Source organism: Falco naumanni, chromosome 1 (assembly GCF_017639655.2).
Source record: "Falco naumanni isolate bFalNau1 chromosome 1, bFalNau1.pat, whole genome shotgun sequence".
Classification (NCBI taxonomy): domain Eukaryota; kingdom Metazoa; phylum Chordata; class Aves; order Falconiformes; family Falconidae; genus Falco; species Falco naumanni.
The window spans coordinates 113,541,601-113,564,156 of record NC_054054.1 but is presented as its reverse complement, the minus strand read 5'-3'; the positions used below and the strand labels follow the sequence as shown (position 1 = coordinate 113,564,156).

At 56.0% G+C, this 22,556-nt stretch overlaps 1 protein-coding gene across 4 annotated transcripts in view; it reads left to right on the top strand.

Annotated features, from left to right (window-relative positions):
- Positions 1-1,355: 1,355 nt before the first annotated feature.
- MXRA7 (matrix remodeling associated 7) overlaps positions 1,356-22,556 on the top strand; it is a 29,488-nt gene continuing 8,287 nt past the window's right edge. Inside the window, exons 1-5 of one of the 4 annotated variants that reach the window (XM_040579371.1) lie at positions 1,489-2,042; positions 9,015-9,110; positions 11,431-11,491; positions 15,456-15,555; positions 18,079-18,159. In XM_040579371.1, coding sequence (XP_040435305.1) covers positions 1,644-2,042; positions 9,015-9,110; positions 11,431-11,491; positions 15,456-15,555; positions 18,079-18,112 — 690 coding nt within the window. In that variant the 5' untranslated portion in view covers positions 1,489-1,643 and the 3' untranslated portion in view covers positions 18,113-18,159. Of the gene's footprint in view, positions 2,043-9,014; positions 9,111-11,430; positions 11,492-15,455; positions 15,556-18,078; positions 18,160-22,556 lie in introns of all 4 variants that reach the window. The other 3 variants (XM_040579352.1, XM_040579362.1, XM_040579380.1) reach the window with 3 other exon arrangements.

Here is a 22,556-nt window from a genome sequence, read left to right as displayed (position 1 = left end):
TGTCAGACAGGCTCTGCTATAAATCCTTCGGCTGAGGCTCTTTGCTCCTTCGGCCCCCGGAAGGGACTTCCAGAAGCCTGAGGTAGAATTCTGGTCTCACTATACTCCAGACCTATTCATATCCCTTTATATCTACCTGACTGTCACATCCCTCAAGCTTTTCCACTACTTCCATCTAGTGAGTCAAACTTTTGGAAGCTGGTAGCTTCACCAAACCAAAGAGTGGATTTGGACAGGGAGGGAGAAGGGACTCATGCTCATAAATATACATCAAAAAAAGATGCCAAACCAAACAGTGCTGTGATGCTGGCAATCTCTAGATGTTTTGGCTGAGCTCTAGAGCAGCTCTGATGATCATGGCCCAGGAAATGCAAAGTATGCAGGGGCAGGGGAAGATAAGTACCATGGTTGGTTGTTACTAAGAATACAATTAGCCATACGCTAACGATTGCCTGCCTGATAGGATTACCAATAAAGACAAATGGCAGTGAGGATCATGGCCTCGCTTCCTTCCTCCCATCCTGGGGATTTAATCCCGTCTTTGTTCGTGTTTTGTTTTTAGCCAGTCAATAAAAAACTCTGCTCCTGGAAATATCTCCAAAGCCTTTTCTCTGGAGGAAATTCTGGGGGCGGATTCCCACGTCTGCTCTCCTCATGCGCAGCTGGGCAAAAGCTCTGCGCTGGTTTTACCCTGGCAGGAATAGCTTAGGCCTTCTAATTTCAGCCTGCTTTGTAAAAGGTTGGCTAATCCTCCCAGCAGTCTCAAGAGGCAGGAAATCAGAAATCCTTGGTGGCGGAGTCTGGAAGGACTCTTGGAAGACCCTTGGCCAGTCTCCTTTGCCAGCTTGCGATGGCCTTTGGGCACCTCCTGTTTTCTGAGCCTCCTGTTTTTCAGAGACCCCAGCAGCACGGTGCCTGGGGGAAGGCTCTCGCAGCCCAGCTTCTCTCAGCACCCACTTTACCTGGTGGGTGCAACAGCAGCTCATGGCACAGACGTGCCACCGTTGGTCTCACCCACAGCTCCCGGGGATGGTGGAGGGATGCTCTGAAGCTTGCCATAGATGCACTGGCAGATGCTCCTGGCCAAGGAGAGCCAGGACAGCCAGGACAGCCTTCCCCTGCCCTGCCAGCTCCTGCACCACCCGGCCGAGGGCTAGCAAGGTGCAGTGGCCCATTAAGCGCTCCAGGAGGCCAGCTGTGGGTGTTTGCCCACAGCGAGCATCCCAGGAGACAGAGACCTTCCCAAGCCAAACAGCTGGGAATGACGCCAGCGACTGTGCGGAACGCTCTAGGAATGACTGTTTGGATGCAGGGCAGTGTCTAATGAAAGATCCTGCTGTCCCAAGCCAGCCGCTTGCATCGGGCAGAGCCGGGCTGGGGGCAGCGCCAGCCCTCCCCCGCCGCCCCCCCTCTCGCCCAGCCCCACCTGGGGGTGCGGGGGGGGGGGGGGCCGGCGCTGGCCGCCGGCTCCGTGCAGGAGGTGGGTGCCGAGCCGGAGCGGGGGGGCCCGGCGGTGGGCAGGGCCCCGGCGGTGACGCCGGGTAAAGCCGGCTGAGCGCCGGCCCAGCCCCGCCGCAGGCCGAGCGGGCTGACCGCGCACCTCCGCGGCCGCGCAGTCGGGGCGGGCTCGGGAGCAGGGCAGGATGGACGTGGCCGTGGACTTGTACCTGGCCTTGCCGCTGCTCTTCACCGTCCTGGCCCTCGTCCTCGCCTCCGTCTTCGTGAGGCTGCGGGGCGCCGAGGGGGAGCGGCCCCAGGAGCCGGCAGCGGCCGAGCCGACCCGGGAGGGCGACCCCGGCGGCGAAGAGGCAGCGGGAGCGGAACCGGCCGCGGCCGAGGGGCCGGAGGCTGAGGGGGGGCGGGTGCCGGTGGAGGAGGTCGGGGCGGGCGAGGCGGGCAAGGAGGCGGCTGCCGAGCAGCGGGAGGCGGCGGCGGAGCCGGGCCCCGCGGCCGAGCCCAGCCCCGCGGCGGCCGAGAGCATCCCCCGGCCGCCGCCCGCCGAGCCCCGGGATCCCGGGCAGCGGGAGGATGCGGAGAGCGAGGTAAGGCGGCTCCCTGCGGAGCCTCTCCCGGCCCCGGGGGCGCTGGGTCCCCGCAGCCGGGCTCTGTCCGCACCACCCCCCGCCCCCGGCTGCCTCCGTCCCGCGGGAGGGGGAGCAGCGGCCGGGGGTCTCCGCTGCAAGAAGAGAGGTGCCGGCAGCCGGGCTGTGGCCTCCGGTGCGGACAAGCCCCTTGTCCCCGAGGGGGAGGGGGGGTGTCTGGCTCCTGTCCACCGCCGCTCCCCAGGGTATACTCCTAAAAATCTTGAGGTAGCGGAGATCTGGGGGAGGAGAAGCGTATGTCGGTGTGAGCCTCCCCCATCCGCACATCTGCCCCGGGGGGGCTCTTCCCTCTCCCGAGAGCGAAGCCGGGCACTGGGGGTGCGCGTGTGTTTGTTTCCCATCCACATCCCCTTGCGCCAAGCGGTCCCCCTCGCCATCGCGGGGTCCTTACCCTGTCCCCCGCCAGCTGTCCTGGCCTGCCCGGGGGAAGGGGCAGCCTGCCCCCTCCCTCCCCTGCCAGCAGGGTGCTGGCCCCGAGGTCTGACCCCTGGCTGAACTGGGGGGGCAGTGATGCCTATAAACACGCGGTAAATCCTCCTTCGGCACCGGATCTTGCTTAAAAATAAAAGGGTGACCCAGCATCCATGGAAAGAGCTTGCTCAGCTCTTGTCCAGCTCAGATGGGACTCGGTGACAACCCAAAGTGTCTGAGCTCCCTGCAGCGGCGGCTTTCTCCCGGGGCGGCCCCCTGTCCCAGTGGGGAGAAGTGAGTAATGGGGTGGCTCAGGAATCAGGGAGCAATGTGTCGTCTGTGTGTGTGCAGGCAGCGTGTTTCGGTTGGGGAGCTCAAGGCCTGGGGCCCAGGTGCCTGCCGGCTATTATTAGCAGCATTTGTAATCCTCAGCAACTGTATCCAGGCTGCTGGGCAGTGCGCAGACAGCCCTTGTCTTGGGAAGCATCACCACTGACTCACTGGATGGCCTTGGGCAAGTCCTAGGGCGTTTCACGCCCCCTCTGTACCGTGATGCTCTGCAATGCCCAGGGCTGAGCCCCGACCCTCTCTCTGGGCTGGGGCTTGAGTCTGCCTCCCTGTGCCCCTCCTTGCCTCCCCTTGTTGTTTCTGAGCCTCGGAGCTCTCCCTCTCCCCTTCCCAGCACTCTCTGGCTCTTGAGCAGCCTCCTCCCAGTTTCCTGGAAGCCACATCTGTCCCTCTGCTGCATGATCTATTGGTGCCTTTGAGTACCAGGATCGCTGTCAAGCTGGAGAGCCCCTGGGCTGCCATGAGCTGGCTGGGTCTTGGCTGGGCTAGCTCGGCACTGAGGCTGGCCACCCAGCCCGAGCTGCTGTAGGGGCTGGGGTGCACCCAGCATTCTCTGATGAGGTGCAGCACCCCGTTGGGACAGGTGGCCGTATCCAGTGGTGCCACAGCTCACAGGTTTCTTTGCTGTCTTTCTAGCTTGAGTCTCAGGAATGCTTTTCCTCCCCTCTGGCTGCTCTTCAGTCCCGATTTCTTTGAAGGAACGCTGCTGCAATGCTTGTTGCCTTTGGAGAGGGGCCCCACTTCTTTATCCCCGCTCTGGCACAGGTGCAGTAACAGGGTTTTGCATGCCTGGAGGTGAGCCCTTACTCAAGACACAGGGGGTCTTGTGTCCTCCAGAAGCCTGGCTGGGCTCTGTGGGGCTGGGGTCTCTGCTGCACTGCCCTCAGCCCCTCTTACAGCAGAGCAAAGGCAGGACTGGAACTGAGTAGGGTCCTGGCCAGTTTTTCTCCCTGGGAAATGGCTACCTCACTGTAAGAGCAAGGCAGGACAAGTCACCCTGGACCTGGGCAGCATCTCTTTGGGAAGGACAGGGACCAGGCAGTGGCTGCAATCTGGATGGTGGTGGAGAGCAGTGGGAAGGGGGAAGGGTGCTCCTCACTGCTGAGTAAGTGTTTGGGAGTGCTGGCCCGCGCGTGATCCCACAGCTGCCAGGACTGCTCAGCACAGGCTGGCAGTCCCACGGTGCTGGGTGGCACGGCGGAGCATGTACGTGCGTTTCCAGCAGGCACCGCACACATGTGAGCTGGGAGCAGTGCCCGGGCTGCTGATCCAGGGGTTGATCCTGCAGGCAGAGTTGGGGAGACCATCCGCAGCTCTGCAGAGTCTCCCCTAGGTTCCCTGGTTTTGCTGTCTGCAAATATCCTCAGAGTTGCTTCATTTCTCTCCTCCAGCATAGCTTAGGCCAAACCCCAGCAGATGTTACAGGCAGGGACGGGACTGCCCGTGGGCAGAGCAGCGAGTGCGTTGCAGGCGGCTGGCTGCTGGTGGATATGTGCCCGATCAAACCCGCCTTGGCTCGGCTGCAGCCTGCGGTCCCCTGATGTGACTCAGCAGACGAGGCTCCCAGAGGCCGCCCTCCGCTCAGCTGCGGGGTGTCAGGGCTGCTGCAGGCTCAGGGCTTCTCAGCGCATCAGCAAGCAGAGGGCTATGCTCGGGACTTGGAGAGCTTGCTATCCTCTTTTTTGTTCCCCCTCCTGTTTGCTCAGCACATACCGTGCCAGGCTGGTTCGGAATCACTGCAGCCATTAACCACTCGACCAAAATGCTGATAGATGAACCCGCTCGGGGAGAGCAGTCTTGGCGTGTTTAATGGCTGGCTGGAGCCATGCACCCCGCTGCCTCCTTCTTTCCCTTCTTCCCTGCCTGTGCAACCCAGTATCTGCTGGGGCAGCTGCGTGACTCAGCCTCCCTCCTGCTCCCACCTCCCACAAGGGCACCGGTGATGTGAAACTGGCTGGTAAAATCAGTGTGGGTCGAGGCTTCCCTGCCCCTCTCTGGGAGGAATGGACTGTTACGGCATTGTCCGCATGGCTATAAAATGAAGCCGTGGCAGAGCAGGGAAAGAAGCCCAGAAGTCCTTGTTCCCATTAACTGCTGGTAGTGGTTCCCCTTGTCTTTGCTGGCTCTCATCACTGAAAAAAGTTAATTAGTGTGTCGCTGTCTGTTCTCATCCCCATCCCCAGCTTGTTAACAGATGAGGCAGTGCTGTCAAAGCCGTTCCCTAATGAAAACCTGTTGGGTGGAAACTCGGCATCGCTGGAGCTGATGAGTCTCGCTCTTGCGAAAACAGTCAGAAAGCTTCAATTCTGTAATGAGTATTTCTGTTCTGGAAGCGGCAGGTGGCAAGGACAGGGCAGGGTTTTCAGTGGTGGTCAGTCCCTCTGCTGGGGTGCCATCCTGGCCACAATGCTCTGGATGTGCAGAGCGGGCAGTGCCAGGCGCTCTGCCGGGCATGGCAGCCTGGCTGGTTTGCCAAGGGTTAACTGCAGCCCCGGTGGCTTCAAACAGAGCAGGGGCAAGTGGGTGACAGAGGGGACAGCTCTGGAGGTGATCCAGCAAGGGGGAGCCTTGCACTTGGAGGTGCCCAGCTCGTCCTGGCCAGGGAGTCAGGCAAACCCTGCCTGACCAGGGCAGTGTGCGGTGCTGTCACGTGGATAGCAAAGGCACGAAGGGGATGTCACCTGCCTCTTCTACAAAGCTCCCAGCACCTTTCCTCCATGCCCCCTCTGCCCCCCCCCCCCCCCCCCCCCCCCCCCCCAGATCTGTGCCTTCCTGGGGGCTCCCTGTGCCTCTAGACACGCCAGGCAGCAGAAATACAAACCACCCGGCTCCCAGGAGGTACCTTCTTAAATTTAAGAAGTCGTCATTTCCCCCTCTAGTACCCCTACCCAGTGCTGGAGGGGAGAGGGTGTCTAATTAGTCTGGTTTTAATTGGCAGCGGCGCAGGCTGCCTCTGCGCTGCCACAGGTCTGTGCAGGAGCTCCGTCATCCCACAGTGTTGCTGGGGGGGGGATGTGGTGATGTGCTACCCCTTGTTGCAGCCTTGGCAGCAGCGTGGGCCCGTGCTGGTGGGATGCAGGGCTCTCTGGCTAGACTCCTAACTGGGATGTGTCCCGGCTGTCGCCCAGGGCAGTCTGTGCCGATAACAAATGCATTGTCTCTTGCAGTGGCCGCAAACTGGGAAGCGAGGCAGGACATGTGTCACACACCCCCGCAAGGAGCCTGTGCACATGTCGTGCCCTCCCCTGTATCCCAGGCACATCCCTTTGTGATGCTGGGATGCAGCATGGGGCATGGTTCTTTTGGGGCTTTGTGCTGCCTGCCCTCGCTCCCTGCCCAAGGATGCCATCTGGCTTGTCTGTGGCAGCAAGGGGATGTCCCAGTGTCGGCGCCTGTGGTGTTTGCTTGCCAGAGGTGGGAGACAAAAGGGAAGAGCAACGGGTGGGCTGGCTGGGTGCAGCGCTGGGGATGCTGTGCCGGGGTGTGATGGTCCCTGCAGGGATGGGTGCTGCTGAGCTGGGACTCCTCACCCTACCATGCAATGTGCCGGTGTTTTTCTCATCAGATCTGGGGCTGCTTGGCCCCTTGCCGAGGGCTGGGTGGGCCCGGAGCTTTGGCAGGGCTCTGGCTGCTCCGAGGCTCGTCTTTGCCCGCCGTGGTGAGGGGCACTGGTGGGAGCAGATACTCTCCACACTTTGCAGGGAGCCAGACCTGCGAAGTGCCACGTCCTCACCAGGCACCCCAGGGCTGGCAGGACCATCCCCTGGGCCAGGAAAGCTGCTCTTATCCTGTAGTAGCTGCTTCTCTGGCTGGCAGGAAGATGGGAGAGCCCCAGTGGTGGGGTGAAAGGGAGCTGCCGACATAGCAGCTGCTTTGCTAAATTCTGCCCAACATTATTTATTCTTTTTTTAAAGGCTTCTTCCTGCCCCTTTTCCTCCTGGCTTTTCTCTTTCTGGCTGGCTGTCTCCTGTCTGCTTTCTTTCCCTCTTGCAATGTCTTGCATCAGGCTTGGAGCAGAAAGTGCAGCCATAAATGGCAACACACAGGGCTCAGGAGTTTAAGACAATTTTCTCCCCCTGCTTTGCAGCCTGGGATCTGCCCTTTTCCCAGAGCTGGAGTGGAGCACTCATTTGTCCCCATCCTGCCCATAGGTGCCAGGGTTGTCCCTTCAACTAAGGAAAAGGGGAGGGACACAACAGCCCCATGGCCTTCTCGTGTCCTTTCCAAGAAGGGAAACCCATTGCTCAGAGGGGTTTGTGCCGTGAATGGAAGAAGCGGAAAGGAAACAGCTGGAAATGAGCTGAAAACCAGATGATGCTGTGATGGGGAGCCTGGCCTCCTTCTCCCATAGAGCTGAGAGAAGGCTCATGTGGTGGCAGAGCCAGGAGGGGGTATTTTGGGGTCATGATGCCAAGCTCCTGCAGCTGAGCCATTTTCCCCTGGGAGACTGTCCATGGTCAGTGCTGCCTGTGCCCAAAATGTCCCTGGAAGTCTTGCCCTCGCTTCTGCTTTGGTCCAAAGCCTCTGCTGCCAGAGTCACCTTCACACACAGGTGTCTTGCTTGTTGGCCATGGAAGCTAAAGGGCAAAAGCATGTTTCCAATGGTCCAACAAATGTTTCGGCTCAAAAGCCAAGATAGATGTATTGCTGCATTGTTATTTACGGTAAATGACTTGCTGGATTTTAAACCTGCAGTGGCGGGCGCTGGGCTTTCCAGAGCCCCTGGCAAGCTGCACAGGGGTATGATTCAGAGAGAAGCAGGCATGGGATGTGCTGTGGAGTGGGCTGGGTCCATCCTGCCTGCAAGCAGGAGCAGGCAGGGAATGCAGGGCACATTCCCGGCCTTGCACAGCCTCAGAGCTAGGCAGCTGCTGCTGAATGTGTCCCCTTGCCGATGTCAGCAGCAACGCAATCTTTGTTTGCTGCAGAAGCTGGCCTGGGCGTCCCTTGTCAAGTGTCCTCCAGATGCTCCTGGATAATGATGTGCATGGTCTCCCTGCAGTGCTCCTTGTTGCCTTTTTATTTTTTTTCCTGCAAGGAGGCTTTCTTTGTCGGCCTGCAACTGTGGAGAGATGCTGGCTCACAGGCTGGTGGCTGGAGCAGTCAGGTCCCTGCTTCTTCAGCAGCTCCTGCTGCCACCTGGCCCTGGGCAACGCTTCCCTTGCTCCCCACAGCTTGAAACAGTCTCCCTGCATTGCCTCTGGGCTGTGCTTCTTATAGAAGAGCAGTGCCTGGGGTGCGGGTGCTGTAGTGTCCTCTTTGGTTGTCGAGTCTCCCAGCATTGCCCTAACACCTTCCTCCTCCATTTTTTGGCTGCAGGATGCTGCCCTCCTCTTGCAGAGCATCACATGGTTGGGGGCACAGCCCCCAGTTTGGCTGCTCTTGCCCCTTGGCTGCAAAGGGGCCAACACAGCAGCACCCCCTGGCCACAGCAGGGCTGAGGAGCTCTGAAATTTGGGGCAGGCTCCCTGGAGGTGCTGGGATGCTCCAGGCAGGGAGGGCTTTCCCCTCCAACTCGGCTGGCAGGGGCTGTGGGCACAGCCAGGCTCAGGTGGGGGTTTTGTCCCTTCTGACAGATTTTCAAGCCAGTCCAGAGGCTGCTTCCAGCCTGGCGCTGGTATTCTGCTGCAAGGCCAATGGACATGATGTTCCTGCTCCCTGCCCACGTTTCCTCCTCCGCAGCTGCCCTCCCGGCACCACGGGGAGAGTGTTCAGTATTACCCTGTGATGGAGAAGGCAGCTGGCAGAGCAGGCCCTGCAAGCATTAATGAACGGAGCATACTGTGCCTGCTCTCCTCCTCCCTCCTGCTAGCCCTGATCTGCTGCATCAGCATCCTGGGCAGCTGCTTCCAGCCCCGCCAGGGCAGCCGAGCCAACGGCTCCTTGCAAGGGTGCTGGTCCTGCAGGCTGGGGCTGCCACAGCGGGCAGTGCACCAGTTCCAAACCCTGGCTCCAGGGCTGGGCATCGAAGGTTTCTGGTGTTCCTCACTCCAGCAGTCATGCCATGGCTTGGCACATGGATGGGAGGCTCTTGGGCACCGGGACAAGGCAGGCTGCTGGCCACATCTGGAGATTTGTCCATGTGTACTGATGCTGCTGGGGCACAGGGAGGGCTCGGGGGCATTTGTGCTCAAAACTTTTGTCTCTTTCCAGATAACACCTTTGGGTGCCTCACCTGGGTCCAACCTCGGGCACACAGGACAAGCAGAGGATGGATGCAGCCATGCAGTGCTTTCCAGCAAGGCAGAGGTGCGTGGGACAGAGCTAGCCTGGGGACGGTGGCACAGCGAACAGTGTGCTGGCATCCCTGCACGGGTGGGACATCATCTCAGGGTAGCAGGGGCCGTGGTGGGGGGCAAAGCTTGCCTGCTGCGCTCCCCTGGGCAGGGGTTGGCCAGGCTTTTAATGGCTTGGTCCATTTAAAGCAGAGAGCAGCAGTGCTCCAGGTGCAAATGTGCTTCTCTGGTGTGCAGGGAGGGATGCCTGGATCCTAGGGGTTCAGCGAGGGGGGTCACGCTAAGGCAGCCTGGGGGGGCTCCGGCAGCGGGGCAGCATGGCTGTGGGTGCGAGCAGCCCCGGCGAGGCAGACAGGCGGGGATGTTGTGGCTGGGGACGCAGTGTGGGAGGAAGGGAGGTGCTGGCATCTGCGCCTCGGCCATCCAAGCAGGAAAATGTTGCGCTGCAGTGAGCTACTGGCTGTCACGAGTCGGGGGTTCCCCGCACGGCCATGGCAAGTTGCTGGCGCCTACTAGCCTGGCATCCCCGGCTGCTCCCTTTCTGCTCCCATTGAAAGTTTCTTCCTCTGGGTTGGAGCAGAGATATTTTCCTTCCTTGAAGGTTTGGCACCCGAATTTCCTACTTGCTTGCACTGTTAAATGCTCAGAAATGTGCAGTTCCTAATGGCTGGGCAGGGATTGGGCTAAAATATCCCTTCTTGTGCTGGCTGCTGGAGGATCAGGTCTCCCTGGGGGCATCCAGGCTCACAGGGAGAGATGGATTTGACAGGGAACCTCTGCCCTGGGCTCATAGCCAAGTCGCCAGGGCTGAGCACCCCCTTCCCACACTCTCCCCAAAGCCACTCCTTTGGGTGCTTCCCTGCTCCCAGCTGTCCCCTGGGGAAGCCTGTGCTTCTGCCGGGAAGTGCCCATGTTTGGAGGCAAGGTCCAAAATAGCGGTGGCTGCAGGGGCAGGGGCATGTCCTTCTGGAGAGCAGGGTGGCAAGAAGAAGCCAAACGGCTGTGAATAATGTGCATTCCTCACCGATGACAAACTAACCTAGTTCTGGGTTGTGGTTGCATACCGCACCCCAGCAGTTTATCTAAAGCCGGAGTGCACTGCACTGCAAAGCCGGCGCTCAGCTCTGTGCAAGGTCCTTCTCAGATCACCTTCATTTTTGGCACTTCTCCTTCACCCTCCCTTTTCTGTGTCCCCCTCAAAAGCGTGGTGGCTCACCAGGTTCCCTCCGTGCTCCTTCCCCTTTCTCCCATGTGCTTTGCCCTTTGCATGCCAGCCTTATTACCTCAAATGGGATGCACGGCGCTGGGGAGGATGCAGGAGGACACATGCTCCAGGGTGCTGTTGACCTCCAGGCTCAGCTTGTAGGGGTTTGCAGGCGGAGTGCTGTGCTTTGCAGGAGGAAGCGCATACATGGGGGCATTGCTATGTGTCCTCTGTCTTATCTCCAGAGCTGGAGTGCCCATCTCCCTCCCTGCTTGCAGTTTGCTTGACTTTCTGCAAGGGAAAGGAACCTGGGCTTGATAAAGCTTGTTGTGACTTGTAGAAGGCAACCCCCAAAACTTCCAGAATTGCTTTGCATTTAAAACTAAAAACATGCTGTTGCTGCTTCTGTCTGTACTCCAGAGATCAGCTGTACTGCTGCAGTGCATGTGGGCAGGCATGTCTTAGGGGGGTGAGGGGCTGGGGGCCCATGGGCAGGAGGCAGCGGTGTCTCTGGGGGTCACTGCCAGGCGAGGCTGGGAGGGGTGCTGCGGGGTCTCAGCACAAATGCCCCAGTGCTGGCTTCGACCCCCCCAGACGGTGAGTGCTCCTGTGCTTTGGAGCAGCTGCTTGGCCCATTTTTTGGGTGGCTTTTGCTGGGGACCCCCCTTTTCCTAGAGCTGGGACGGTCTGCCCAAGCCCGACCTGGGGGCATGCAGAAGTCCTGCAGCTCCCTGACAGAGCTGGGGGTGCAGGGGAGCGGGGTGCCAGCCCAGGAGGTTGTTCAGGCACAAGGCTACGCCTGGGGACACCAGGTTCTTCTTAAAACCCATAATATCCCCTGGACTGTGGGGAGGCACTTGTAGTTCGCAGCCTTTGGGTGGGACTGCAGTAAGCAAGGCCAAATCCCTCCCGCTGACTATTGAGAGGAAAGCAGGCTAACGAACCTGCTCATTAGCACACATCCTTTTGGCCTATTCCATGAAGGAGGCAGGGAAGGGGGGTACCCAGCCCTCACCACAGGGACTCTGGGCTCTGCTCCCTGCCCTGTGGGCTCTGATGCCCTGACTGGGCACAGGTTATTTAGTACAGCACCTTCTTCTCACGGCTGCTCTGTTTTTAACTCCTCCAGGAGGAAGATCTGGACTTAGAAAACGAGAAGCTGGTGGTGAGAGAGCCAGAGGATGAGGATGGTGAGTGCCAAGCAAGCCAGTGCCCTGCGGGGAGGGTATGGATGGGTCTGAGGGCTGAAACCCCAAGTGCCTGGGGACGGTCTCCTTCCTCCAGGAAATGCAGAGAAAATTCCTACCCCAACAGCAGCCCCTGTTTCCTTCCCCACATGCCCTTGGGCTGTTTGCCATGGGGTAGCTTTGTGATAAAGCTGCCCAAAAAGCTCCTTGCTCACATCCAGAACGATCTCCAGGGCTTTAGTCAGAGCTGTGTTTAACTGATTAACCAATTAGTTGATTGGAAAATGATTAATTGACTAATTGGTGTGACAACTGCTGCACTCGTAAGAAAATGAAAGATGGTGCCAAGCAAGAGTGTGTGTCTGAAGGGGACTCTGCTCTCCTGACAGCCCCAGAGATGCTGGGACATCCCCAGGAGCCCCTGCCCAGGGTAGCCAGAGGCAGCAGGAGAGCTTGAGGTGTTCCCCCTTCCCTGCCCCACTTTCTGCTTGCCCTTTTTAAGGCGCTGTGTGGCAATCCCCCAGCTCAGGAGGATTATGCCTAATGCCATGGAGAATCAAATTTTAATCCTGGTGCTGTGCCCACAAGGTGGGGGAAGTGCCTTTGGAGGTGGGGTTCTCAAAACACACTTATTCCACCCTGTTAGGCTTCCTTGCAGCACTGGTGATCAGGTATGTTACCATGAGGGACTGCAGAAATGATGGATGTATCCTGCCACATAGAAGCTCTGCCAGGGTCTGCCTCCTTCAGTTCATCTCTTGTTTCAGGGCTGCTCCAGCGCAGCTGTGCATCACCCCAAAGCGGCTGTGGCTTGGGATCAAAAGGAGATGATGGTCCCTGGCCGTGAGTTGTGGCTATCCCAGCATTCCCCCTAAGCATCTCCTGCAGACAGCCATCAACCCCTCTCCTGAATTATTTGCACCATTTCTGTAGTGCTTTATAATGGGACTGGGTAAAGCAATGGCTCAGCCTGAGGTGGCAAGCAGTTTGCAGCTGGGAATAACGGCAGTGCCCTGGCTTTGCTGAGAAGCAACCTCGTTCCTCCCTTCACTGTCTCCTGTGTGTCGCTTGGTCCTGGCCCGACTCAAGCTGCTGAGCTGCTGCCTGGCAAGCCCGCGAGCAGAGGCTCCCCTTGGGCATCATGCAGGTGGTCTGTCACCAGCCTGGGATGCTGCTGTGGTGGCCAAACCCACCGGAACAGCCTTCTGTGTGCTTTGGGCAGCAAAGCTGGCAGGGAGCAGATGCGGTATGTGCCAGAGTGAGCATGTTCAGGGAGAGGTGCGCTCTTGGGGCTGCATTCTCCCTGCCAGCTCCGGGTCACGGCACTGGCGACGCGAGGGCAGAGAGATGAAAGACGAATGTTTTCTTTAATATGAACTCATGGAGGCTCTGAGTAAGCAGGTCACCGTACTTCTGTAGTGTTTTTGCTGTCCCTGTGAAAAGCCAGCCTCCCCTTTTCTGTGTGTTTCCTGAAGTGTTTTTTTGGTCTGCAAAGAAAGTTCCTGAGCTCAGAAAACAGCCAGTGGTTTCCAAAGCTGCAGACTGGCTCCTTTTCAACCACAACATGTGGGCAGGGAGATGGGTAGCTTCTTGCCTCCCCCTTCCCTTACTCTTTTCTGGAGGGGTGGCGATTCAACTGCCCTTTTGGGGACAGGCAAAGTCCCAAATCTCAATTTACTTGGCAGAAAGTCACATCAGGGAAATGATCTTAACTGTTATTGAAATCAGGCGAGCTATACAAAGGTAACAAAACGGCTCCTGCTCTGCATCAGGGTAAGAAACAGGATGTTACACCTTGCTTTTTTTTTCTTTCTCTGTTAATATCTCCCAAAGCAGCAGCCAGCTGAATTTTCTTTCTGTTCACTTTAATGGCCACCCAAAAGGCTGATAAGCCACAGCGTTACTGCTTGCTTCCAGACTTGTTTGTCTGCCTGGTTGGAGGGTTTTCCCACCGAGGGAAGTGGGATGTGGCCAAGCTGAATGTTTGGGGCTGCAGGACCGGAGCATCGGAGCGCTTGTGTTCAGACACTTATGAAGATGCTAGGGAAGGGGTTTGCCTTGTAGTTCCCCCGGGAGCTCTGATGACATTTGGGGATTAGAGGAACACTCTTGATCAGTAACTGCACAGTAATCCACCAGCACTTCCCAGGGAAGCTCCCCAAGATGAGGGACAGAGATATAGAGAAGGGAGGAAATGTGGGTATCTGCAGGGAGGAGGTTTCTGTGAAATTCCCAGCCCGCTGCTGTTGCTCCAGGCAGACTCTATGCTAGTGGCAGTGACCTTGCTGTTGCCGGCATGCTTGGTCCTGTACCTGCCCACATAGCCTTGTTTTTGAGATCTCAGGCATCCCCATCTACAAAATGTGGCTCTGCCTTGCCTTTTGCGTGGGGGTCCCCAAGGTCTGCGAGAGCTCTGGCAGCAGCTGAATGCACGTGTGAGCTTGGGGTTGGGAGAAATCACTAAATGAAGCAGCTGACCTTGGATGTGGGCAGAAAATCCTTAATGGCAGTATTGACCTGAAAATACAGGGAAGCTGCTTGATGCTGAATCCTTCCCAGTGTGAGGAAGGGAGGAAAGGGGCTGTGGGGTGTTTTTTTCATTTGGGCAGGTGGAGGAGAGACTGTCATGCATGTGGTGCCCGCAGCAGTGGCAAGGATTGGAAGGGTCTTCTTAGGTGGCTGAGGACAGGGGATGGGTCCACGGGTGACGCGCAAGTTGGGGCTTTCTCACCTGCCACATCAGGTGAGAAAATCGGGAGAGTTTCACCACTTTTGGGGTCTTGCTGGTTCTGGGAAGTATCACCCTGGATATTTGGTTTGTGAATGATGTGCAGTTTTTCAGGGCCGTGCAGATAATACCATAACATCTTCCTTTTGCGGATGCTTTGGAAGTATCTGCAGATGTTTCTGGGTGGATGTGGAAACAGCAATGCTAGATGGCTTGATGTGAACCAGCCGCCGAGTCCTGCAGTCCTTGGGAGATAACAGCTTGCAGATAAACAGCCCACAGATAACCAATAAAGGCAACTACCCGAAGCAGCTGCTCTTCCTGGCCTGCCCTTTGGATTGACCTCCACTCTGTTGTTTTCTCCCCTCTGTAGTAAGATAAAGCAGAGGAGAGGTTTTTAAAAGCAAATAGTGCTCGAACAAAATCCGATTGGAGAAGGATTGGCTTTGGCTCAGAGTCTGTGAGCTTCGGTGCTGTAATTAGCACAGGACTGAGGCTGGCAATCTGGGTAGGAGACCATCCAGGCTTGGAGAAGGAGACCTTGGTTTCCTCTTCAGGTTTGTTGGCTGGTGACAGAGGGACTCGGACCCAGCTATGCTGGTGCTCCTGGGATTTGCAGTGTGGCACCTCCTTTTTTCACAGGCTTTGCCAAGGGCTGAAGGAGAGCTGCTGGGCTGCGTGGCCTGGGACGGCTGTGCTTGTAGCACTGTCTGGGAGCCTCAAGCTTGGGAAAGGGCCCCTGGACGAGGAGAGGGAGGAAGGAGGAATGCAAGTCTGGAGAGAAGTGGAAAATGCTGTGAGCTAATCAGGGAAGGATTACCATGTCTTGATAAGCCAAGATGGGCCTGCAAGGCTTTGAATCCAGGGAGAGCAATAGCATATGGTTCCCGTGCTGTAGGATTTACTTGTATCTGCTTCCAAGCAGGGCTGCTTGCTCACAACAGTCCGTGCTGTTGCCAGTGCTAGCTGCAGCCCGGACTCCTGCCATCCTCTGGCCAGCAACACCTCGGCTCTCCACTGCAATCCACACAGTTTCCCCAGCGCTGCCCAGGCTTTCTGGAGACTGGAGCTGACTGAGGAAGAGTGGTTTTGGGGTGGCTGTAGTGTTTGGGGTATGTGTGCAGGAGCAGGGGTCAGCAAGCATCTCAAGGGAACAAGCCCACTGCTGTTGGTTGTTGCTCACCGGAGGTCTCTGGCTCACATGATCTCTTGATTTTCTTTGTTTCTCCCCCTTTCCAGCTGCAGATGAGACATTCTCTTTTAAATACAGTCCTGGAAAGCTGAGGGGAAACCAGTACAAGTCAATGATGACCAAAGAAGAACTTGAGGAAGAACAAAGGTGAGTTTCCTTTTTCTTCTTGCCCAAGGCCATCTGGTTATCATCCTCTTGAAGCAAGCCTGGTGTGTTCAGACCTCTCTCTCCCCATACTGCCTTGGTAGCCTCAGGCTCAACGTCTCATTGCACAGTGGTCCAGACCTCTCCCACCAAGGAAGGTACGAGAACAAATAAAGTCACACTGATTTAGGAGATGGAAACACTGTGTGTGGCTCCTTCTCTGGATGCTTAGACCAAATCTTCCAGCTGATGCAAGTTGGTGTAGTTCCCCTGATCCTATTAGTACCATGTTGATTTACATCTGTTGAGGAGCTGATCTCTAGCTACTTCCCCTCCCTTTACCCTGTGGATGGCCTCCAAACTGAGGACACAGGCATAGCTGAGAAATGCTGGAGCAAAGTGAGTGAGTGTGGAGCTTTAGAGTTCACTGTGATAGGGGTGAGACTGGAAATGTCTGTACCCAGGGCTGGCTCCTCAGCTGTAAGTAGTGGGGATTTGCCACGTATTGGGCCTGGGAGAGCTGGAGAATCGTTCATCTCACGCTTTTTGCTAGTGTCCTCCTGAGCCCTGCATGAAGAAAGGAAGAGCCTGTCCTGTTACTGAAACCAAGCTTTCTAGCTGAGGATTTCACAGCCTATGCAACGGAAATCAATGCCAGCCTTGCACCTCGAGCTGCAAAGCCCTGTCCAAAGCCAGTCTGTGCTGTCAGCGTGAAGCCTCTGCCCACGTGCAGCGGGAGCCCTTAGCTCACCAGCATGCAGAACCCACGCTGAAGCAGAGATGTCAAACCCCACAGCCAAGGGCTTTGCCCTGCAGGCAGGCTCTGTGGCAGGCTGCTCCCTAGCAGATGTGTGCAGCTCGTACCCCTTCCCTCTTGGTCAGGCTGCAGGGAACTCATTTCCCAGTGGTGGCTCAACAAGCCTGGGAGATGTTGTTCTCTCCATTGCTGTCCCAGGAGCTGCAGGACCCAATTCTGCACCCAGTGGTGTGCACCTCCTAGAATGATTTGTGGGAATTTGTCACCATTCGCCTGTGGTGTCGTGGTCTCAGTACCACCACAACTGATATGGTGTAAGGGCCTGATACAGACCAAATGGAAACTTGAGTGCAGCAAGGAATGCAAGGATGGAGGAGGGATCACACCTCACCCCTGGGCGAGGCGTGCTCCTGCTGGCAAGCCTTGCCTCAAGGCCCTTGGGCAACATCTCTGCATTGCCAGTTGCTGGGCTGGCCAGGGTTTGTCTCTGTGGCATGAGCAGGGCATTGCGGTAGGCAGCGTAAATCCAGAGACCTGCCCAAGGCACTGACACACGCTCACTCTGGTCCTGGGAAGGACTCAGGTGGTGCACGGGGCTTTGTGCAGGCTGCCTTCACTAGCTGAGCCTGCAGCTATCCTTTCCATGTCGGCAACAAGAGATGTCTTTCCTTTCTCCCCTAGTTTCTGGGCTCCCAGTTGTCCTCAAATCTTGGGCTTTACCTACCTTCTAGCACTGCCAGGAGCAAATACCTGCAAGGGCTGTGTGTTCTGGGGTCAGGAACAGAAATGAACTCCAGTTTCCTCTGGCACACGGTTGAATCTGCATTGGTGGCATCAGGAAAAACATTGCTCGCTTGCTTCCTTTTGTTATATCTTTATTGTGCCTGAAGCCCCCAGCCTGTAAAGTGCTAAGCAGGTCTGTTAGTGTCACTGTATTTTTCACCTGGGGTGGGTGGTGGTGGATTGAAGTGAGTGGATGTGGGAGGAGGCCATGGGGCTCAATGGGAATTGCTTTTCAGGATCCTGCTAAGTTCCAATGCAAGAAGTCTACCTGCAGCAAGACCAGCAGCTCCATCCAAACCAGCTGAGCAATCGTTGCTCAGGTTTTCAAGGCCAGGAGTCCTGTAGGGCCTTGGGCTGGTTCCTCTGTGGCAACAAATGCTCCTGCTGTCACCCTGGGGACACTGAGGGGGCATTGGCTATGGACAGCGGTGGGATGGGGGTTTTGTACTCAGGACTGTAGAACAGGCTCCAGGGGGTGATGGACCTTTCCCGGGCATGAAGGACCTCCCAGGCATCACTTCTCACGTCTGTCTGGAGCAATCCCAGGGCAGGACAGTGCACCTAGAACTGATGGATAGTGCCCAGGCATTGGGTCCCTCCAAGGGACCAAGCAGCCTTCCACACTGAGGACCATTGGCAGATGTGTTTTTTCTACTGCTCCTTTATTTTCTTCTCTTCCATATTTGTGTTGTTCATTTCTTTAAGGCAGCTTTGTGAATTTTTTTTTCTCTTGCTTTGTTGCTGGCTTACTTTCTCCCTCCCCCCAAATCTTCACTGCGGCATCAGCAGCTTTTCATTTCAGGCCTCGCAGATGATGTAAGGGGGCAGGGCTGCTGCCAGGTAAGCTCCCAGGTGAGCTGAGCGCAGTGGCTCAGCCCAGTCCTTCATCCTTCTCCCTCGGCAGTCCCATCCCTTTCCCTAACTCTGTGCACCCCGACCATGCTGCTGATCTGCTGTGACCCAGGTTTGCCACCTTTATGTTGCAGGATTGAGCTGACCTCTGATCTCACATCTCTGTAGCCAGTACATTAGGTCCTCGACCACAAACATTCTTGCAAATCTATTTGGTAAGGACGCTGCTTCTTAGAAGTAGTGGTACCACTGATAATATCTGCTAATGTGTTTTTTGTTTATTTTTGCTTTTGTGTCTCATTTTCTGGGGGAGGGTTTCTGAGCTGCAGTTGACCACCTGTCTCACCTCCCTCCCCCTTCCCTCCTCATAACAGGTTAATGAGTCCTCTCCCCTCTGCCTGCATCTTGTTTTCCATGAGCACTAGGGGAAGGGAGGGGGGCAGGAATGGGGCCTTTCATATTCAGATGCTTACCTATTCTGTCTTAGATGTCTGAAACTGGGTGTCCCACAACCACTTCTGTTTGCTGATTTGGAATAACTAGGGCTGCTGAGTGAGTGGGTAGTTAGTTGTAAGGTGTGTTGCCAAAGCTGAGACAGGCTTAGTCTTTGCTTTTAGACTTGTCACTCCTCCAGCTTTCCCATGGACCACCAGGTTCCCATGTGAAGGAGCTTGTAAGCAACATCCCAAAAATGCAAGTGGGTCCCCCAGACCCCCTTGAGGCTACTTGTTGTGTTGATCGGTGTCAACAAGTCTTAATTTAGGGACCCCTAATTTTGGAGGTGCCATTGAAAGAATTACTTGCCTTTTCCAGGCAGAGCTGTAGGACTTCAGACAGGTGAGGACAGGCATGTGGTAGACTGGGATATTTAGCCAAAAACCCACTTCTGCTCTAAGCTGCATCACTCCAGAAGTTGTGGTTCTTGCCTAGTATTCACGTGAGTCTTGTGGCTTCGAACTGGTGCTAAATCAGAACTAAAAGGAGAAGGAATGTGACCTTTACTGAGCGATGCAACTTCCTCCTTCTGGTTACTTCAGCCTTAAAAAATAGAGGGACTGCTCAATGAGGGAGAAGGACAGTAAATCTAGTTGGCAAATACATCTGCACAGGTGGTGGCTGTGCTCGATCATGCTTGGGAGTCACCAGTACTTCTAGTACAGAAGCACGTAGCATTTGCTTCCCTGGGGGAGAAAAACAGTCTGGGCAGGAAGGGGAAGAGTGCAGGGGAAGGATGCAGCTCTTAGTCAAGCCAGCACAGCTTATTTCCCAAACCCTTCTATTCTGCACCAGAGGCTTTTGACCATCTATTGCCAACTGCAGCTGCCATGGTGCAAAGCAGTAGCTCAGGCTGAGATATGTGACTGGTAGCAGTGCAGCTCACCCCTGTTCAGACAGGGCTGAGTTGTGTAGGAATGAGATGCAGCTGACAAAGGCTGACTGTTAGGTGTTGCTGTCATGGCTGGGCACGTCGTGCAGATGAGGGAGGAAGAGGAAGGGCTCCCCAGTGTGCCTCCGGAGCCTGGCTCACATGGATGGATTGAAGTGGTCTCTACCAGCTGCTTGTCAAACCTCCCTTGAAGTTGAAAGAGGTTAAGTGAGGGTTTTTTTGCAGTTAGAAAGGAGAATGATCAGGACTCTGTTAAGCATCGACAGCTGCGAGAAGGCTCCACTCATAGTAAAAGAGAAAACAGTCAGGAGAAATTACTCCCCTGGGTCTCTGCTTTCAGTTCTCTCTTTCCTTGAGGCAGGGCAGTCTTGGTTGGCATCGGTGATGCCAAGGGGTTGAGCTGTTTGTGCTCTGCTCTTGCCACTCTTTGCTAGGTGTTTTGGCTGGAGAAAGGAAAGCAGAACCCATCTGACAGTCTGTGCAAAGGTCTCTCCTCTTTGTCCTCTCTCTTCTTTCTGGGATTTAGGTTGGGCTGGAGAGCCAGAATCTGCCCCATGAGCCTCAGCTAGGGCACCCCTTGAGCAAGGTCCGAGTGAATGGCACCAAACTGCTCGGACACGCTCCACTGTTTGCAGATGCACTTACATGGACTCAGTCTCTGTAAGACTGAGGAGAAGGTGGCTTCCTGGTCTCCCTGGCTAATGGGCTCAGTTCCTGCAGCCAGGTGACCCATTCTAGGAGCAAATTGTCCTCCTGCCTCTCAGTCCTCTCCTCTCATCTCGTGGCTGGCCATGGATGGGTTGAGGGGACACTGCAAGTTGGAATTAATGCAAGGGGAATTGAGTGGCTGTAAATCTCATGCTCAGTCTTTTTCTTTGTGGGAATTTAGCAATGGAAACCTGTCTCCTCCCCAGCTGGGTTCAGAGTACCTCTTGGTTATGAGGCGCTGAATAAAACTGGGCTTGAGCCCTGGAGTTTCAGCAAGGCAGGGTGCCCTGGATGGACCCTGGCTCCAGGGAATGGCAGAGAGGAGAGACCTTTCCCTGCTCTGCCAGACATCTTGGATCGAAGTGGGGATGCAGCTGTGGCTTTTGAGGGACAGCCGTGCTGAAGATTGGTTTTGAATGAAACAATGCTTGTGATGACAACTCTGGAGCACACAAGGGCAGGAAGCAGCTGCAGGGGTTTAATGACTATGTTGACAGACCCTGACCTATTCCAAACATCTCCACTACTGGCCCTCCAAAAATAAGTGGGTGGACTGGGCTGGGGGAGGTTGCGTTTCAGGAGAGCTCTCCATTGGCATGTGTCCCTGTCCACCCCCTGCATTGCCATCACATAGCCCTGGCTTGCTTGCTTGCTCCCCGCTCTGTATAGCATGGGATCTGGCCTTCTTTCTCCTCCCTTCTCTTTTGCTAACCTTCACCCCCAAGCCAGCAGCTTTGCTGTCCTGTCCAGCATGGTGCTTCTTTTGGATGAGGGAAGCTGGTAAGTTTGGGTTTTCTTTGAGGTTTTATTATTTGTTTGCTTTTCATCTTCTGCAGCACGATAGTCATCCTGGGCAGAGGGAGGAGGAGTGGCAGCAAAGGATTGCAAAGCCATGGGGACTCTTCAGGTCAGGCTGGCCACTGCTTCACTGTGGCCACCAGCCATGGGGATGGCACCCAACACGGGCAAGGCTGCTTTCAGCTGCAAAACACCCAGTGCATGAGGCACGTTTCCTTCCCACCTTCCTCTTGTAGGAAAGGGGCACTGTGTGTTTGGGAGGTCCCTGCTGAGCTTCCCCTGCTCTGATGCTCCCTCCCTAGATGCCAGGCTCTGCTTGTATGAGGAGGGAGTCTCCTGGTGGCCCAGTGCTGTTCCCTGCCTCCACCATGTCCCCAAGGAAAATCTCCTTTGATCTATGAGATGACAGTAGGCTTGAGCTCTGTCCCTATTTATAGAGCATCTGATTGAGTCATGAGTCCCCAGCAGCTTTAACAATTGAGCAACTCTGGATACCTCCCTCAGAAACCCAGGGAAGGGGAGGCCAGGAGGCCCCTTCCCTGTCTCCTCCTCTCCTGTTCCAGAGAGGAAAGTTTTGCAAGTTCCTGCATAGTCTTTGCAGGGTATGAGTCTCTGACCCTGCCTTGGCATGAGATTTCAGACCAAACAGCAATTCTGCTTGAGCTTCTGGGTTTTTTCTTTCGGCTCAGGTCCTGAATTGTCCTAGTTTGTGGCTGCTTCTCCGTGTTTCCCTCACCCAATGCTCACAACTTGTCTTCATCTGCTTCTGCTTAATCCTGTGCAGCACGGGCAGCTTGCCGTTCTTTATCTGCTAATTCTCTGGGAGCCTGGCCCTGCCTCTCCTGAGGCTCCCCTGCGGCCAGGGAGTTTAATTTCATTCCCCAAGGGCTGCGGGGAATGGGGGCATTACACCAGGCTGGGTGCAAGTGGTAGACAGTTCACTGGGGCACAAACACCGAGTGATGGAGGAAAGCACCGGCTGGCCTGTCCACGGCTTTCCCCGCTGCTGTGATGTTGGCTGGGGGGGTCAGGAGTGTTGCAATGAGATGGGCACACAACTGAAGGAGGCAATTGTGGCCTTTTGGCTGAGCTGGCCAGGAGCTTGCGCCACCTTCCTGGCTGTGCTCTGGCCTTTTCAGCTGTTGCTGCTGTGGCTGGGAGACATGGGAGGCTTCTGCCTTGAAACAGCGGTAGGCAAGGTCTGCTCAGGGGGGCGATGCAGTCCCCAACCCCACTGACTTCTTGCTGGCCCCTGTCCTAAAGGCAATGGGACTTGCGTTCCCTGGTTATGCAGGCACCGGTAACCTCAACTTCTTTCCTGGTGTTCCTGAGGAGCAGGGGTGATTCCCAAGGTCAAATGCCCCTTTCAACTTTTCTGTCCCATTGGAGGAATTTTGGCTTTATGTTGATAGAAGCTCCCTTTGGTACCTCTCGCTCTCCTGCTCTTGTCCTTCCTAAGCACTGACTGTCTCTCCCTGTTCTGCATTTATGTCTCCTCTCTCTGTGTTTTACCTGTTGGCTGAAGCAACTGGCCCACACTTTTGGGACCACTGGGAAAGCTTAGATTTAGTGTGTCATTCCTCATATTCTTCTTGCAATACCCCAGTCCTGGACAAGACCAGGCTACGGTTGCTACCAGAAATGAGATGGTAGCTGTCCTTGTGGTAAAGAAATGGGAAGCAGTAGTGATGGGACCATCCCCAGCAGTGAGATGGGAGG